Source organism: Corvus moneduloides, chromosome 20 (assembly GCF_009650955.1).
Source record: "Corvus moneduloides isolate bCorMon1 chromosome 20, bCorMon1.pri, whole genome shotgun sequence".
Classification (NCBI taxonomy): Eukaryota; Metazoa; Chordata; class Aves; order Passeriformes; family Corvidae; genus Corvus; species Corvus moneduloides.
Genome location: NC_045495.1, coordinates 8,132,565 through 8,152,389, shown reverse-complemented (window position 1 = coordinate 8,152,389; position 19,825 = coordinate 8,132,565). Strand labels below are relative to the sequence as shown.

General features: G+C 44.9%; 1 protein-coding gene across 3 annotated transcripts in view; it reads right to left on the bottom strand.

The window, feature by feature from the left end:
- GTF2I (general transcription factor IIi) overlaps window positions 1-19,559 on the bottom strand; it is a 104,704-nt gene extending 85,145 nt beyond the window's left edge. For all 3 annotated transcript variants that reach the window (XM_032129557.1, XM_032129555.1, XM_032129558.1), the window contains exons 1-2: window positions 19,373-19,559; window positions 5,177-5,267 (exon numbers count right to left, since the gene is read on the bottom strand). In XM_032129557.1, the coding sequence (XP_031985448.1) occupies window positions 5,177-5,217 (41 nt within the window). In that variant the 5' untranslated portion in view covers window positions 5,218-5,267; window positions 19,373-19,559. The remainder of the gene's footprint in view (window positions 1-5,176; window positions 5,268-19,372) is intronic.
- Between the last annotated feature and the right edge of the window lie 266 nt (window positions 19,560-19,825).

The following is a 19,825-nucleotide window of genomic DNA, read 5'->3' as shown; positions in this document are numbered from 1 at the left end:
AACAGGAGAAAGTGCTTGCTCTTCTATTCTTTCATGCTTCCTGCTGTTTCATCCAAAGCTGGAGCTAAACATTCAAAAGTTAAAATGCTGTAGCATGACCAGGCCACTATGGGGAGAAATAAGATGGAGTTGAGTTGCAGGCTGTAGGATCTGCCTGCAGAGGCACGTGGCAGCACAAAGGAGCACACGGCAGGACCCTGGGAGGAGGAGATGTCATGCGGCAGACCCCCACAGAGAGGAGCCTGCCGGGAGCTGACCGGATGGGTGAACAGCGAGTGATCCTCCCACAGAAAGACCTTTAGAAAGTGTGTTGCTGATGTGGCAACACAGGGTAGGTCACGTTAGTAGTGAGAACTACCACATAATGAAATACTGTGCCTTGGAAAAGTGTATAAAACCAGCTCATTCCTCTGAATAAATGATTCAGATTCCCTGCTGGTCTGGGTCTGTGCCTCAATCACCGACAAATGGTGTCCCTGTGTGAGGAATTTATTACACGCCTAACTGCGTGTCCATTGGTGAGCCCTGTGGGACTTGAAGTGCTGCTGAAAGAAGCCGGGAAGCTGGCCAGCGATTGATCCCTGCAAGTTGTAGGTGAGCCATGGGGAACGACGGGGGATGGTGTATCCCACTAACAATGTCACAGAGACATTGGAACGGATTTTAAAGAAACATGGCAGGAAAGTTGAGTCTACAGGTTTGAACAAACTCTTGTTCTGGGCAAAAGACTGTGACTGAACTTTAGATAGGACCAATATTTTTGATCCTTGGACATGGGACGCTTCAGATGCGTTGTGGAACCGAGTTGCGCAAGGCGATGCAGCGCTGATGGAGCTTTTGTGTCCGTGGAGGACAGTGTGTAAGGCGCTCATGGTGCCTGCAGCACCCAGAGACCGGATAAAGAAAGACGCTTGTGCCACCGCAGCAGCTGTGCCGACCCCTTCTGTGCTGCCAGTGAACCGTAAGTCTGTTGGGGCTGAGGGAGGAGAACCAGAAGGGGCCCCTCATCCCCCGACCCGTTTGACCCTGGAGGGGAACCGGACGGTACCGTAGAAGAGCTCACGCCGCCACGTGCCATGCAGCATCAGCTGGAGCTGGGTCGCGGCGAGTGGCTGGAGCTGGGGGGGCCCTTCCTGGTAGCGTGTTCCCTCTCTGCCCTCTGCAAGAGTGCAGCGGCGGCGGCGGCAGACGCGGCGGGGGGAGAGCGTGCAGGGCCACGGGGGCGAGGCACCGGTGAGCGCGCAGCACCGGCCAGCACATGGCAGCGAGCACATGGCAGAGCTGGGAAGCAGTGGTGAACACATGGCAGAGCTGCGCTGCACCAGCGAGCACATGGCAGAGCTGGGAAGCAGCGGCCAGCACATGGCAGAGCTGGGAAGTGCTGGTGGGTGAACACCCTGCCAGCAACACAGCGAATCTGGTGGCGTGAGCGCGGCTCTCTGCATATGGGAAGGGAGGAGAGGAGCTGGCGGGACCCGCACGGCCGCCCGAACTGTGCTGCTACAGCCAGGCTCCCGTTCCCTGCGGACCCTCGGGAGCTGATACTGTGCTGGAGAAAAGGACTGAGTGGACCGATGGCCCCTTCCTCGGGGGTGGAAGGTGGCTGCAGCATTCAGCATTTGCACTGGCTTGTGCGGGGGTGGCTGCGGGCTAGGTATGTCGTTCCTGCAGCTGGTCCATAGAACTCTTCTGGTTTTGTTACTCAAAATGTTGCCACAATCCTGGACTATCTCAAAAATTGCTTTTTTACCACACCACCTTGTCAATTAGAACCGCATTGTTCTAATTGCTTTTTGTTAGGGATGTTCCTGTAATAATCATAATTTGTAAGCTATATTTTCAAGCAGAAATTAACTGGTATGTTTTTTCGAAGTACTCTTTTCCTACTTGAAGAAACTGGAAGAACAGCTCCCACGTTGCTGCTTCCCTGATGTGGAAAAGGTTACCACTGGAATGAAAGATGGCAACCCTCTCATCCTGCAGCAGCTTCTGACTCAGGGCTTGTTACCTTTTGAAACCACTTAGAGAGTTAATATTATTATAATTGTAATGTCCAAGGCCTGGATTTGTATACATTCTGTGAAATGGTGAAGTATTTAAGCAGTTGAGGATAACAACCTTGCTTATTTTTACTCAGTGCACACTTGTTGTTCTATTAGATGTATTATTTTACTGTTCATAGTAAGGAAACTGCATGTTATGTTACACATTTTCCTGAATTTGGTTGGTTGAAATATGTTCGTTACGATTGCTACCCCTTCCACATATATTTTTGCTTCCGCCCATAAAAGTGAATGTGCAGAACGGACCTATAGTGCTCTCAAGTTCAAATTGTTAAAAAAAGGGGGGGGGAGGTGCAAAAATGGGGCATACCCCCACAAAAGACTGCAAAAAGTTTTATATGTTCTTAATTTTTCAATCGCATTCAGAATGATCACAGGCTCACTTAGAAAAAGCTGAAGTACTTGTTAGGATCTTGAAAGTGGAAAATGGGAAGGCCCCTTTCCATTGATAAACTGGGGGCGAGGATGTGCTTGTGTTGCCACAGATTCTGGTCCAATATGGGTACCTGCAAGAGTGGTCTGACCAGCCTTGGATACTTCAGCTTCATAATCAGCTTGTGGAAAAGAGAAACTCTTCTGAAGTCATGTTCCTCCTAACTGATATTAATAAAGTTTTTAGGCAATTTTTTAAGTATTTCAGGGAAACCTCTCAGTCAAGGCTTGAGGCTCTGGCGAAGCCCTAGCCCTGGCTGACTGGAGATTATACCATCAGACCCAGGTGTTTCTGCCCTAAAGGTGTAATCAAGTCACTTTGACTTGTTGATTTGATCTTATAAAAGCTGGACCCTCTTTCGAGGTAAACTTGGAAGTCTTGCCCAAGAAAGACTCTCTCCAAGTCTTCACTGTGAAACAGGACCTCCCAGCAATTGCAGACTGGGTGGTGGTAAAAGTTTTAGACAACTTTACGTTGTTTCTCAGAGTTCTATCTGTTTAATCACTGTCTTCATACATAAGACTAGTTATCGAGTGTTTTCATCTATCCCCCTGTTCATAAGAAAGATACTGCTTTTGTGATGGAGCTTATTTGGTTCAGGCAGTGGGCCAAACATGTTCTCATGTTAAATATGTTTTGTTTCATAATTCTTGTTTGTATAAAACAAAAAAGGGGGAATTATGGGGAGAAATAAGATGGAGTTGAGTTGCAGGCTGTAGGATCTGCCTGCAGAGGCACATGGCAGCACAAAGAATCACATGGCAGCACAAAGGAGCACAGGGCAGCACAGAGAAGCTTGTCTCCGCCAGACCCTGGGAGGAGGAGATGTCATGCGGCAGACCCCCACAGAGAGGAGCTGACCGGATGGGTGAACAGCGAGTGATCCTCCCACAGAAAGACCTTTAGAAAGTGTGTTGCTGAGGTGGCAACACAGGATAGGTCACGTTAGTAGTGAGAACTACCACATAATGAAATACTGTGCCTTGGAAAAGTGTATAAAACCAGCTCACTCCTTTGAATAAACGATTCAGATTCCCTGCCGGTCTGGGTCTGTGCCTCAATCACTGACAGGCCACAAGCCCTCTGTGCCTAGAAAAATGCATGTTAATTGATTAGCTGAATTTACATTGATTTTTTCTTTATAAGCATGTTTGCAATTCCAGCAATCTATATAAACACAGCAATGGCATTAACAAACATTAACTGGCATTAACAAACAAATGGCAAATTGTAATTATGACGCAGGTATTAGAACAACCTTCCCTATAATTATGATGGCCTAGCTCAAAACAATCAATCACCACCCTGCCCCAAAATCACAGCTTTAAAGACTATAGTAACAGTAACCACAAAGTGACATTCTTACTTGCATATTTTTCAGTTGTAGGATTAACTCAAAGCTAAGTAGTCTCAACTAAGGTGCTAAAATAACTAAATTTCAGCAGCAAAACAAAAAACCCCCTTCTTTCTGTAGGTCATTCAGGAGATTTCCAACTTACTTAAGACATTAGTAATAATCAAGGCTTCTTTATACTTCTGCTGCTAGAATTGTTTATAAAAGACTGATATATATGAGAATGAAGTTTTAGCAGCTTCTAAGAGCACATTTTTCTGTTGGAGTGTTGCAACTTGTTGAGTTTACACATATCTAGAGCAATAACCTGACATGCCTGGAGGAAGAGAGAACTGGTAGATAATTTAGCTGTAACAACTCCACATGCAAGTCAAGAAAAATCACCTCGAAAGACAAGACAGATCAGATAAACAAGACACTTCACAGCTTGCTGCTCCTGTAGAACCTGGCCGCATAATGTGGCTCAAGTTTTCAAAGGCGACATGTATCTATTAGATATGTAGACAAGTCAGGGCAGCCCATTGCATGTGATAATGTGCTGACTTTGGAAAAAAAAAAGGCACTGTGTTGTTTCTAGGGCTTAGAGCACTTCAGACTACAAAGTGAATGGGACAGGAAAAAACCCCAAAAGCCCAAATTATCAACACTGCGAACTCAAAACACATCTAGTAGCCTTCTGGCTCTCAAGCACAGGCCAGCAAATTGCATTCTGGATGAACTGCATTCTGGATAAACTGGCAGGGAGTGGCACAGTCAGCAGCTGTTTGAGGATTCCAGTAATGAAGACGCTGAACACTGGCACCTGCTACACTGAGGAGGAGGCAAACAGGTCTAAAAAGGAGCCAGCTTTGAGAATTAATATAATGGAACAACAATTGTCATATTATGTTGATGGCTTCAGCAACCTGAGACAGGGCTGATGGGGAGATAGAGGCTGATGGGGTTATCCTTCAGAGGAGGAGAGGCATTGCTTGTGGAATATCAGAGGGAGAAGGGATATTATGACATAAATAAATCTTTAGTGAACCATGACTTTTGATACATAATAGAGTTCTCAAGCTCATCTTTGGAACTCCTTTAGAGTTGAGATGCTGACAGTGATTTTAAACATGATAGCTTTTAGACTGTAAAATGACACCTTAACAATCACAATATTAAAGATTAAATAGAAGATAACTACACATTTCCCCTTTGTCCCATAGCTCTATTCACTATCTGATGCAGTTGTTCTGCACCAGTTCAACACCTCCCAAACTAGCAGTGGCACAAGCATATCCCCATTCTAGGTGAAAAATCATGCTACATAAAACACAAGAGTAAACTTACTTTTGTTGAAGAATGGTTAGAGGATCAGGGACATGGATCATTGATAGAGCTGTAGGGTACAGATCAATAAAAGAGCTGTACAAGCAAAGGCCTGCATGAGAAAATGCCTGCATGAGAAAATGCCTGTGTGAGAAGCAAGCCTGAGAACCAAAAGGGAGTTTTAAGGAGGTACAGTGCTGTGCTGATAAGATATACTGACCATGAGAGGGGAGGAAGAACTTTGATTTCTCAAGTTAAAACATAAATAATAGAAGCTTGCCAATGTAGTCTTTTATCTAACCCAATTATGTAGAAACAAGAATGCGCTTTCATAAGTTTAAACCAATCAAGAACTGACAAGCATGTATGCTCATACTATGTAAGTGCCTTGTATTACCAATAAACGAAGCTTGCTTTATCAATCACACTGATTGTCTGCATGTCTTCCCTCGCCAAAGTCAGCAAGATACTTTCTGATTTGCAAAGCTACCTTGTCCAGAAAACAGACCAAGGAAATTCCAGAAATCATTTGAAGGCTATGGATGCACGAGCACATCAGAGAAGTGCCAGTTCAAGCTGTCTCCCCATGCAGAATTGCTCCCATCCCTGGAAGGTGATTTCTGATCCATAGGAACACAGTGGATCAAGCCAGGGAGCTTGTCCAAGGGAACAGAAAAGTGTTCCACAGAACTGGGGCACAGCCTCAGTATCTCAGAATCACATCTGGATACAAAGTTGGGTCAAATTAGGTTATCATCACATAAGTCTTCTAATAACATTTGGAAGAGTCTTTCCAAAGTACAAAATAACAGTGTCTCCTATTTTTGGATACCCATTCTTTAAGCAGTCTGCATGATGACAGATCAGTGTTCAGTGCAGATTCAAGACACATCCTTGCTGCACTGTGGAAGCATAAGAATACGTTTTCCTACCCACTTGACAGTGAGTCACATATTATTGTGCCAGTGGGCAGGGTCAGCACAAAAGACACAGCAACTTAAGGAATAAGTGTAATTTACTATAATGCCAAACTGCAAAGAATTACAAAACCGTACGCTAAGCAATGCATCTAATTATTACTACAAAAGACTGCCAATTGTGATTAAGAAAGATATACCACCAGTTACCCCAATACTTTACCCCTTCATACAGATATGCACAACAACTGGGGAAGCCACTGTCACAGCAAAGGACTGGAGAACCACTCCCAGCAACTGGGAAACCCTGCAGTGCATCCACCTGCAGGCAATGAGGCTTCCGACTTCACTGTGACATGGTCCTGTTTTTCTACTGTTGAATAAACAACCATGATTTCTCATGTGGAAACATCTGGTTTCATTCTTCTCCTATTGGGCTTCTCCTAAAGCCTGGCCAAGGCTCAAGGAGGAACCAAGGGAATTGTCTTTGATCCTACGCCCCCAAACAAGGCCAGATGTGGACTCGTCTATTTTCTAAATACAGAAATACATGTTTCACCAATGAGCGGATATATATATATTATATTGCTAATAATACTTCATTAATGAGTGGGGGGGGGGGGGGCGGAAATATATATATGTGCCAGTTTGGACAGATTTGGAGGAAAATATCCTCTGATAGAAGGCAGGTTACAACCAGCCCTCCCCCACCAGGTTCAGGAAAAAATAAATTTTCCTCAGAGGAAAGTGAAAGAGATAAAAACTATTTATTTAACAAACACACAGGAAAAGGACAATAATGCTAAATAAGAAAACCTCTCACTGTGGAGAGAAAACCTGGGAAAATTTCAGAGTCCTTCCGTGTTAGGGACCGAGTCGAGAGCTGGCCAGAGTAACGACACGTACACCGATACGACTTGAGCATCGTTCTCCCTTTACTGTTTAACTATACAAGCTTATATCTACTTTTGCAAAGATTCACGCCCAGTCCCTCTAGACAGCCTCTAATCAGCAGGGGAGCCGACCAGTGTATAACTTTGCCAAGGACTCTCAGGGCTGCCTGCAGCCAGGTGCTTTCCAGGCCTGCCTGCAGCCAGGGGCCAGTTCAGGGGCTTTTCCTCAGCAACCCTGGGTTGTCCAATCTTTCCAGGGGTATCATATGCCCTTGTTCCATAAGGAATCCCTGTACACTTCTGTAGGTAGCCTCTCTCCTCCTCCTCGGAGCTGGGATGGGATGGGCCCTCCTCCGGGGCCTTGATGAAAAAAATCCTCCCGATGTGTTCTGATGTTGAAACAGTCCAGAAAAGAAGAAGGGAAAAAATCGAAATCCCAGGAAAACAAAGTTCAACTCTCCAGAGGGAAAGAAAACCGAAAAACTGGCTGGAAAAAGAAGCAAGCAGGGTGCTTCTCCACTCTCGCTCTGCCGCCGCAGCTGAACACAGAGAGCCATCTCTATCTCTGTGTCCTTGAAACAACTGCTTTGAAGAAGTACACTCAGTTTCTTTCTCTCCCCCCTCTCAGGCTCCATTTAAAGGCATAGAAAGGCACAAAATTAATTTCTGGGTGTAAAGCAGCGATAGGGGATACACATCATAAAGTCACCCCAAGACAATATTTAACATTGGGTTATATATATAAGGTTCATCTAGAGGTCAACTTTCACTTAGGACATGTTGTTCAGGCCTCAGTCAGGGCCTGTTGTTCAGGCCTTAGTACTTCATATATGAAAGAATTAATTTTAATTTCTTTCCCCACATTTTGCCAGTTTCTCCCTTTCAAGCACCAGTTTTCTCCACTATCCTTTTTTAACCACTGGGGCAGTGGTTTTTATTAGAAGGAGTAGGCTATGGTTCAGTAGATCTAATGAACCTGGCTGCTCTTCCAAGATTCAGCTCTTAGAAAGGGTGTGACAACACCACTGTCCAATGTAAATCCCCAATGCAATGCCTTGAGAAAAGTGTAACACCTTAAAAATTGTCACCAAAAACATTGGGAAAAACAAAACTCTTTAACACTGTCATTGCAGAATTAGAAAGCGGGCATCTATTTCAGCACTGGGTGGGGGATTGTTCCTTGTAACATGCACACCCCTATCACAGTGTCCTGCAGTGGTAGGGAAGAGAAGAGAGATCCAACAGGCAGGAATTGTGCAGCAAGATTGATTTACTTAATTATTTTACAACTCTTTTATAGACTTTTTTCTTTATAGTCTAATTGGTCAAAGGATCAGCCATCCCTTGGGGTGATTGGCTAAAATCCTAAAACATTCATTGTCAAAATATTTTTCTACTATACTATAAACAAGGCTTTGCAAGGTCGCAGGTGTTCATTGTTTATAGAACTCTACAAATATCTTCCCTGAGAGAGAAAAGTATCTCATGGGACTGGAAAGAAGCAAGAAAAATTCTTGCTAGCAGCAATATTTGTATCCACACCCCCCCAGCCATCTAACATACCAGTTTATATCTATGCAATTAATACACATTCATCACATTTCCCTGGAATCATACATATTGCCAAACATTCCCATGAATTCTTTTACATCTTTAAATCCCCTCTCAGAATTCATTTACATTAGAGTTGGAGTTTCTTGAGGGTCTCTGGTGGTCATTTGGGGAACACCCCATTCCTCACATTTATTTTTTTATGGTCACAAGCCTTCTAAAACCAGTTCCTTCTCTTTGACTGCATTCCAGCTATGTGATCTGGTGAAAATACACCTTCTCATCAGGCACACAGTCTTTATTGTCAAGGCTAAGATATCCACTTGCACACCCAGGTGAATATAGGACTAAACACTGTCTATGTTTAGGAATTCACAAGACTAAGCACTACTTGCTGCAATTATTTTCCAAACACGTGCTACATAGTAACACCAATTTCAAAAACATCTTTTGAACAGAGTACCACTATCTAATAATCTTAAAACTTCCAGATCAGTTAGTCATAACTATCTATAATTCTTTGGTTTAACTTTGCCAAGATGTGCCTTTGCCCATGTAAAGCCTTGCAAATACATTCCTGCCTGTGATCTAACCCCAGCTACAACTTAGCCCCAAACAGCTGCTTCCTCAGGCAGGTGTTTGGCCATCCCGAGGCGCTGTAGGTAACCCAAACTGTTATTGTATTCCATATCTATCTGTGCCCAAAATTGCTACTTTAAGGCCTGGTGCCGTGGCCAGAAACAGGGCTGAGGGCTGCCCTGGCTTTTAAGTCTGAGCACTGAAGCAAAGCACACTCTGGCCTCGTGGTTTCTGGCTTGGGTAAAGAGCTCTCTTGCCTGGTAGCATTTGCTCAAGGTTGAGGTTCTGCTAAAGAGGGGGTTGTTTCCCTTGAGTTTTTCTGGGCTTGCAACAGTAGCAACTCAGATAAACTGCATTTAGCAATCAGAAACCATTTCAGAGTGAATTTTGCAACACCTGTCAGCCACACAAAGCCTAAGCTGATCCAGGCTCAGGCACTGCTTGTCGGTGTGGAGAGTCAGTTCTCCCTCCGCCATCAGAGCAGGGACCTGAGGCAGTCAGCACCAACACTGGCAGAATCCAGCATGTTCAGTGAGCAGTAGCACTGATCTCACACACCCCAGCAATTCTTACCTGCCACTAGCACTGCTCTGTAAGCTCTCACCTTTCCTGGACGGTTTGCCACCATCCTTCCCCTTTGTCTCCCAGACCACACAGTTGCCTGCGAAGGCCATCTTCTTGGGGGGAGGGTCAGATACCATTTTCCCTTTGCCTCCCTACACGTGCTCACCTGTGGCAGGCACCATCTTGGAAGGCATATTTCTGCCATTTTGGGTGCCCCTTTGTTCCCCAGGAGTTGGTGAGATTTAGCAATTTTGTACCTAGTGATTATTTGCTGTTATTTTTTTTGTCTGTTGCTTGTTAGTAAACTGTTGTTTTTTCATTTATCTCTGCTCATATTCATTTTCTCTTTATTGGTAGAAAGGGATGGGTTGAAACTAAGCAGAGGTAACTCATTTAATGAGAGTGTCTACCTCTTAAAATTGTCTTGAACCAAGACACCAGGGCTCCATCCCATCTAACGGTGACTTGGAAAAACAAATGCCATCACTCTGAATGTCCGCCCCTCCCTTCTTCCCCCGGCTCTGTATGCTGAACATAACACCATGCCATCTGTGATGGCCCTGAGGTCAGCTGTCCCGGCTGTGTCCTCCTTAACTCCTTGAGCACCCCCAGCCTCCTCACTGGTGGGGTGAAAAGTAGAAAAGGTCTTGGCTCTGTGCAAATACTGCTCAGAGATAATGAAAACATCCCTGAGTTATCATCACTGTTTCCAGAAGAAATCCAAAACAGGGTCCTTTACCAGCTAGTAAGAAAACTAATTATCCCAGTTAGGACCAGCACACCGCCTAAGGTGAAGACCACCACAATACTGAGCTAAAAAATCCCTGAATTTTCCTTTTAGAAGGAAAAAACTAAAGACCAAATGTTACAATCCACCCCTTAAGGCAGGGTAAATGAGGTTCATGTTAATAGGCCCTCTGGGGCAGATTAGAGTGAATGAACAGTGAAAGATCAGTACATATATATATAAGTATACATATATATTTATGTATGTATATGGCAGGTTTATTTTAGAACAATTTAGTTGCAATGGAAAATAGGTATGTAGCTGTTTCGGTTATTATCTACATTAATATAACAATATAGAAATACAAAGATGCCATACAAGAAAATACATAAGGAAAAGAAAGAAAGGGGAAGAAAGGATTAAGAGTAGATAGTGGAGAGGATAAATATCACTACCCATGGATCCAGCAACAAGATTTGATTGTTACAGCTTAGATATCTGTTGGTCAAAGTGATGGTTGTAGTCCTGATCCATCAAGGGTAGGGGAAGCTCGTGAAACATGGAGTTCAATGGGTTAGTGTAAGTTCAGTTCAGGTGGGAACACCCAAATGCCTCCCCTGAAGGGAGGAGATTTACAGTGTCTGGTGCAACACTGCTGGTCATGCACAGTCCTATTGTGGAAGGCCTCAGAAATGAGTCTGGAGGCACTTTGACGGTCTCCGATGGTTCTTACCAGCCTTCTCCCCCATCTGGATTAAAATCCATCTTGTCAGTTAAACAAAGGTCGATTTGTCTTAGTCATCCTCCTGTGGTGGGTGTACATTCCCTCTGCACCTGGGCTCTTCTTATACAGATCAGAGGTTTAATCACCACATACCCAAAATCTCTCCTTCCCTTTGGTTAGGAAGTACAAACCTGGCCTCAGCAAAGCACCTGCTGCTTTTGCAAACTTCCACTTGTTTGAATCATTAACCTTTAAAATTCCAGTCTCTCACACCAAACCAACACGTATGTCACTCCTCATGTTTCTTGATGACTTCTACTTTTCAGAACAAAAACACTTGCAATACTTGGGACAAGAGAGAACAAAAACACAAGGCACAGTTACTTTCCATTGCTCCTGTACTCACACGAGGCAGACATGCCAACCTTGAGAAACCCAGAGGTAACAGATACCCTCTCTAGAATTGCATGTCTGACACACAAAAAGTAAAAGCAAAACAATACTTCAGCTTTATGAAGAAAGAAAACATATAAAGAATACATCATTTAAACATATAAACATATAAAGAATACATATGGAAAACTGGGGTGGGGATTGAAAGAATACGTGTTTCTTAGAGAAGAGTCTTAATAAGCAATAGTTTTTACCCTTCACCAGAGGCATGCAAGCAGGTATTCCCAAAATGATACATCTATCCCTTTTCTGCAACTCTCCAGAAAAGCAGCTGTGGATGCCAGAGCATACACCTCTCTGCTACCCCTTACCCAGCATTACAAACACTAAACCAAATCCTGACACACTGATGAAAAAGAAGGTAACTCCCGAGAACCCTAAAACACAGTTGGATGCAAGTTTGTGTGAACTCAACTTTACAAACCACTGAAGATATATTCCCATAGGGAAAGACAAACAGGTCCTGCTAGATCCCCATGGGTCACTATCTGGGGAGAAAAAGTTATTTCAGCAGAGTACAAAACTACATGTTTCATGACGGTACCAAACAAGTGCTATTTCTTTAAAAAGGAGTTTATGCAGCAGTGTTGGAAATTGTAGGGACCTAATCAACAAGAAGGAAAATTTAACCTGTGAAACAGATAATCACTGATGGGAAAGATGTGGGTGATGTTCATGTGTTAGAAAAACAAACTAAAGTTTAGGGCTTGACATGCTTCGATGCTCTCAGACCTGGGGAAGGAAGTTAAGAAAGCCTGGGAGAGAGATACACTTCTGAGAAGTGGACACCAGGAATGCAGAATTTATAGACCACAAGGGTATCTTGCAGATACCAGAGAAAACGAAAAAATTAACAAAGACAATTCAGCAACTGTACTGTAACTCTCCCTATCTGGGAAAAATATAACAAAAAGAGTGAAAATGTGGACTAATTAGAATGAGAAGCAAGAAATCATTAAACAATAGAAGACAGAATATTTATTAATAAGACAACTATATAGCTTGTAGCCAATGAACACTAATTCCTTTGTTTGCTAAAATGTATAAATAGTTAAAAGTTTTGATAATTGGGGTACATGTTTGGTGGAGCAATCTCCCATGTACCTCAGTGCTGAATAAAGCAATGTCAACTTTCTAACCTAACAAACTGGTTGGAGAGTTTATTTCCTGATTTTCAGTGACAATTACAAAGACGGAACACAACAAAATACATAATTAATATAAAAAATAATTAATAAAAAAATAATCGAACTAAACTAGACTAATCTTGGCTGTTGCAGCTTTCACCTCTTGGCTTCTTTGCCTTCTGGGCCAAGATACAATTCAGAATATTTAACTCTGCCAAATACTGTCCTGACTGATAGACAACATGGAGGATAGAAACTTTCAGTTCCCTTGAAGTTGCAAAACAGAGTTTAAAGACTAACTAGCAAAATAGATAAAAGAATGTAGAAGTAGACACACAAGATGATAAATGTAGCTGGAATCAGTGGAGAAATAGATAATGAGGAACATAGTGGTTTTTGTGGTACAGTTGTTAACAAGAACAAGAGTACATGTCCTAAGAGATGTTCAAGGCAAGATCATCTGTAACATTGGGGGCACTCAGTGAGTACAACCACCTGAGATCCCTTTAGATGGCCCTCTAGGACCATAAAAGGATTTCCAGTTGAAGGCAGATGCATACCAATCAGTTCTAGGAAAAGTGATGTTTATGCACTAGGAAATATGCTGTAATAAATACGTATGAACATGATAGAATAAAGTTGTGAAGTTTCACAACACACATTCAGTTAGAGGAAAAACCCTCTGAATGCATCCAGTGCTGTAATAAAGAATGCCTGCTTTCTGATACTTCAAATTGTTTAAGTATATTCTCTAGCCAATTTCTGTATCATATAAAGAACACAATTCCAAATTCTACAAATGAATACTTACAAGCTGTTAATTGCAAATGAATCTTTTTAAACAGACCTTGGCTAAAAATCTGCATTACTTTTCCTGCAGTTTGGTCCAGTGATCCCGTGTTACAGAGGTAGTTCAGTCTGACAGCTCTCAGATATCCTAGCATAGAAACTGTTGGGGTGCAAATCTACCACCACCAGTTTTTCTGATTTTCTGTGACACATCCACCCTAGCCACAGCACACACAGATTCAGGAGAGTCTCATCTTCACCGATCAGCATCTGTCCATGGTTGAACTATGCAGTCGCATTAGGATGATCTATTTTCACTGTTACAACATGTCGTTGATCATCATTTATAATTAAAATTATAAAAATACTCTGTAAGCAACAATTTTCAGTTTCTTCCTTGCCACTATGACACTCATGCATACACACAATAAGCTTAAGAGTAAGGGCGCTCACGGTACCAAAAACTGTTAAAAATAAAAAACCTCCTTAACACCAATGTAGCATTAAGAAGCAGGCGTTCTTTATTCAGACATATGCACAAGGGGATATTTCCTCTGAAATATTGTGCATGCTAACTACAGAAAAGTTTATATACTATATTCATTGATTTTCCCAGAATAAACATACATATGGTAATCATTTTCCTCAAATCATTAACATATTTTTCCTACCCTTTACGCATGTGTTTTTCTGTCCTGGGGGTCTCTTTGGTGGTCCCTGGTGGTTGGTGGCCCCAAAGTCATACCTGACCAGTCAGTGAACTGGTAAAAGTTGGCACGCCCAGGCTGGTTGTGTTCCAGTTCTTCTTACAGAATGGGTATTGTGCAGTTCCAACACATCCAACAGCACTGATTCAGCACCAAGTCACAAGAAACCAGCAGTGCTTGCTAGGGGAGGATGAGGAGGAGGGGGACGGTTCATCACACAGCTGTGAGACCTCCCCAAAACCAAGGATAACTAATTCCATTTTTTTCTAGGCAATTTTATGGTACTCATCACCATGACTTTTTAGTCAGCCTACATGACCTCTGATACTCTTAAGAACCATTAAAAGAGTAAAACACAATTCCAGCAGCTGCTATTTGAAAAGTGTCCTACTGCAGCATCTAGGCATTCATAAGTTACACTGGAATCATGTAAACAAAATGGAATATTAATCACAGCACACCTGACCATCTGATAATTCCTGTCTTTACCAGTGTAATTATATTTACTAAGTCAACATGATGATCAGGTTGACTAATAATTACTTCAGCTCTGTGTGTCCATCAACACTTACACAGAATATTTGAGAAGTGAATTAATCTAAACTCTATTGGTATTTCTTTAATTATAACAGCATTGGTGCTGACGCATTTTTCAGAGAGAGAAATTGCTGTCCTCACTAGTGCCAGCTGGTCCTTCGTATTTCTATGTCATACTGCAATGGTCACATGCAGCAAACCAAAGACTCAGATAGGTTTAAGGGCAAACAAAACCTTTTTCATTCTTCTGGGGCTCTCACAAAGAGCTAATCCAACACTAAGCACCCATTCATATTCCATCACCTTGGGGAAAAAAAAATCATCTGGTCAGTTTACAGCTGGTATCCAAAGCGGACACTTTTGCACAGTAGCTTCACACAGGCAAGTGCCCTGTGTCCTCCTTGGTGTACTGCTGCGTACCACAGCACACATCAGGGCACTGACTGGGAAACCAATCATCCCATCACTCTTCAGCAGTAATCAGTCCCCTCCACTTGGTCACTTCATTCCCCCTGCAGCTCTCTCCCTTGTTCCTATTATTGCATTTAACCAAATGAACCAGAACACTGACTTCCATGGAATCAATTACATGTCACAGAATCACAGAATCACCAGGTTGGAAGAGACCTCTAAGATCATCAAGTCCAACCCATATCCTAACACCGAGTGCCATGTCCAGTCTTTTTTTAAACACATCCAGGGATGGTGATTCCACCACCTCCCCCGGCAGACAATTCCAGTACTTCACCACTCTTTCCGTGAAAAACTTTTTCCTAATATCCAACCTATATTCCCCTTGGTGCAGCTTAAGACTGTGTCTTCTCATTCTGTCGCTGCTGCCTGGAGAAAGAGACCAACCCCCACCTGTCTACAACCACCTTTCAGGAAGTTGTAGAGAGTGATGAGGTCACCTCTGAGTCTCCTTTTTTCCAGGCTAAACAACCCCAGCTCCCTCAATCGCTCCTCATAGGGCTTGAGTTCCAAGCCCCTCGCCAGTCTTGTTGCATTCAAGCATCTCAACATCCTTCCTGAACTGAGGGTCCCAGAACTGGACACAGCACTCAAGGTGCAGCCTCACCAGTGCCAAGTACAGAGGAAGAATGACTTCCCTGGTCCTCCTGGCCACACTGCTTTTGATACAGGCCAGGATGCTGTTGGCCTTCTTGGCCACGAGGGCACGCTGCTGGCTCATGTTCAACCAACTGTCGACCAGGACCCGTAGGTCCCCTTCCGCCTGGGCACTGTCCAGCCACTCTGCCCCCAGCCTATAACATTGCAGGGGGTTATTGTGGCCAAAACGCAGGACTCGGTACTTGGACTTATTAAACTTCATCCTACTGGGACTCTGCCCATCCACCCAACCATTTCAGGTCTCTCTGCAGAGCTCTCCTACCTTCCAACAGATCGACACACGCTCCCGGCTTAGTGTCATCCACAAATTTACTAATGAAAGATTCAATACCCTCATCCATGTCAATAAAAATATTGAACAGAACTGGCCCCAGCACAGACCCCTGAGGGACACCACTGGTGACTGGCAGCCAACTGGATGCAGCACCGTTCACCAGCACTCTCTGGACCCGGCCATCCAGCCAGTCCTTAACCCAGCAAAGAGTGCTCCTGTCCAAGCCGTGGGCTGCCAGCTTTTCCAGGAGTATCCTGTGGGAGACAGTGTCAAAGGTCTTGCTGAAGTCCAAACAGACAACATCCACGGCCCTTCCTGCATCCACCAGGTGGGTCACCTGGTCATTGAAGGAGATCAGGTTGGTCAAACACGACCTACCCCTCCTAAACCCACACTGGCTGGGTCTGATCCTCCGGCCATCCTGTAAGTGCTGTGTGATGGCACTCAACATAAACTGCTCCATTACCTTCCCGGGTACCGAGGTCAGACTAACTGGCCTATAATGACTAAGATCCTCTTTCCTACCTTGCATTAAAGGAAGAATATTGGCACGTCTGTCAATCCTATTATGAGGTTCTCTTCACCCAGAATAAAAAGTCCAGCGACCAAAAATAAAAGTCAACTCAACAAGCCAGAGTTTGGGAATGTGTCAGGAACTTTCTCCTCAAAAAATTACAAACATACAATCTTTTCAGAGGAACACAAGTTTCAACCAAACTTCTATGAAAAGGTTTTCATGTCCTGATGGACAAGAAAAAAGTTTACCAGTAGCGGTATCTCAGTTGTCCCTAGGGTCCCCTGTACCAGGCTGTTTAGGAGACAAACTTTTAAGCCATCCAATTTACATAACAGAATTACAAGTCTATTTTTAAAATTTTGTTACTGATTTTCATTTCATTAAAATGCTTTACTGGATTTTGTTATCTTAAATGCAGTGTTAAAGTCAGACAAGCAGAAAAAAATATTAGGTATAGTCTTGCTGACTTTGGCAGGGGAAGACATGCAGACAATCAGTGTGATTGATAAAGCAAGCTTCATTTATTGGTAATACAAGGCACTTATATAGTATGAGTATACATGCTTGTCAGTTCTTGATTGGTTTAAACTTATGAAAACGCATTCTTGTTTCTACATAATTGGGTTAGATAAAAGACTACATTGGCAAGCTTCTACTATTTATGTTTTAACTTGAGAAATCAAAGTTCTTCCTCCCCTCTCATGGTCAGTATATCTTATCAGCACAGCACTGTACCTCCTTAAAACTCCCTTTTGGTTCTCAGGCTTGTTTCCCACACAGGCATTTTCTCATGCAGGCCTTTGCTTGTACAGCTCTTTTATTGATCTGTACCCTACAGCTCTATCAATGATCCATGTCCCTGATCCTCTAACCATTCTTCAACAGTATATTTAAAAAAGGAGTCTAAAAGTTGCTCCTTATTGTGAGATACTGACTGAAAGACTTGTACACTGACAACTCAGCTACATGATTAGCAGCTGCACTCATGAAATAGTCACCATGCAGATGTTTCTCTCAAGCACCTCACATACCAAACCTTTGGTAAAAGAAGCCTGCAAACAAAGAACTGGCAACACAGCAGGTGATACCCAAAATATTTTGTGATTAAACACACTGTTGTGAAGCCGAGAGAGTCTAATAAGGTTATAGATCCATACAGGTGTACAGTTATATGCCAACCTCTCTTTAACACCAGGCACAGGCTTCTGCAGCAATTCTTTGTTGTCAGCTAGAGTTGTTCTTTGCTAGTAGCCATGCTGTCGCACACAGGGCCACCAAGTTGATTACAGGAATGGAATAACTCAGTGAGGAAAGGCTGAGAGAATTGGGATGTTCAACCTGGACAAAAGAAGGCTCCAAGACCTAATTGCAGCCTTCCAGAACCTGAAGGTAGCCTACAAAAGAGCTAAACAGGGACTTTGAACAAAGGCCTGGAGAGACAGGACTAAGGGGAAGGGCTTCACACTGACAGAGGGCAGGGTAAGACGGGATATTTTGAAGGTGGTGAGGCACTGGCACAGGTTGCCCAGAGAAGCTGTGGCTGCCCCATCCCTGGAAGTGTTCATGATCAAGTTGGGCAGCCCTAGGAGCGACCTGGTCTTGTGGAAGGTGTCCCTGCCTGTGAAAAATGCATTTTATAGTACTGGCTTTCACAGATGTGTTGTGCATTGTAATGTTGGCCCTGTGGAAGTGGTTTCGTTGTTATGAGGGGAGGGGACTGGGTGTTGACTTTCACTGAGGTTTAGAGCTATTTTTAACATGAACGCTGTATTGAGATAGGAGGATTGTTGTAATTGGGTAACATCTAACCAACGAGGGAATCAAAACCTCTTGAATGTACGGAAAAGTAGCAACTGCCCTCTCCGAAGACAACTGCACACGCTCTAAAAAGGCGGGATGGGGGAGGAGCCATGCTAATTAGCTCAAAAAAGGTTTTAATATGAAAAATGGTTTATAAATATGTTGTTACCTGATGCAATACCCAGGGGTGTGTAAGGGGGATTGCTACTGTTGATTGTGTGCCCTGGCTGTGGCTATGCACCCAGCGCTGTTACCTTTTGCCTTGTTGACTTTGTCCCTTATTATTTCAAAATTTGGTGGAAGACTGAGTTCTATTTCTCACACTGCCCATGGCAGGGAGTTCGAACTAAATAATCTTTAAGGTCCATTTCAACCCTGAGCTTTCTGTGATTCCATACTTTCTACCCAGCGGCTCGCAGCTGCCTGCCTCGGGTGAGGCGAGGGCTCCTCACTTCACCGCCGCGCGCTCGCATACACAGGCCCGAGCTGGACCCAGGCCTCTCCCCTGCTCGCAGCCGCGAATGCCAGGCCTGAGGAGCCGCTGTCCCAAGGCCGGCCCAGCTTTCCCCGCAGCTCATGTACCCGCCCCGCTCCGCCCCTTCCCTTCCGCGCCCGGCGGCCGCCGCCGCGCGCACGGCTCGGGCATGCGCGCACCGCCCTGCCAGCCAGTGGGAGGCGCGGTAGTGCGGCGGCAGCGCCCCCTGCTGCCAGCGGCTGAGCCAGGCGGAGCCGGCGGAAGGAGCCCCCGAAAGAACAGCGCGAGCAGCAGCCCCGACCACCGACCCCCCCCCGCCCAGCCCCTCACAACCCCACAGCCTCCGGGGCCGCGCGTCACGGTCCGTCCCTCGCCCCGCCCCGCCGGGCCCGGACCCGCCCTCCCACTCACCCGCCTCCCCCCCCCCCCCCCCCCCCCCCCCCCCCACTCACCAGTCCCGGGCGCAGGCAGTCCGGTCCCTCTAGCTGGAGACGCCGCACGGCTGCGGAGGGAAGGCCGGGGCTGCGGCGGTTTCCCCGCGGGCTCTCGCCGCTGTCGAGTGGCCCCGTTCCTCTCGCGCGGTATCGGGCTGACCCCAGCGCCGCAGCGGGCGGGGGATGGTTTCTCGCGCAGCCGCGGCGGCGCAGGCGCTCGCGGGGGCCGCCGGGAGACGCAGTCTCGGGGCCGGAGCTCCCGCCGGGCACCGCGCCAGGGGCACGGGCAGGGAATGGGCGGCCTTGCCCTGCCGCGCCCTTCGTGCGGCCCGGTCGGGGGCGGGGAGGGCTTCGGGGCCTCACTGTAAGCCCCTGTTCGCACGGATAGGCCGCGGTGAACGCCCAGAACTGCTCTCCAGAACCAACTGTTGTAAACATATATTATAGTATTGGCTTCTCGCAACGTATTAA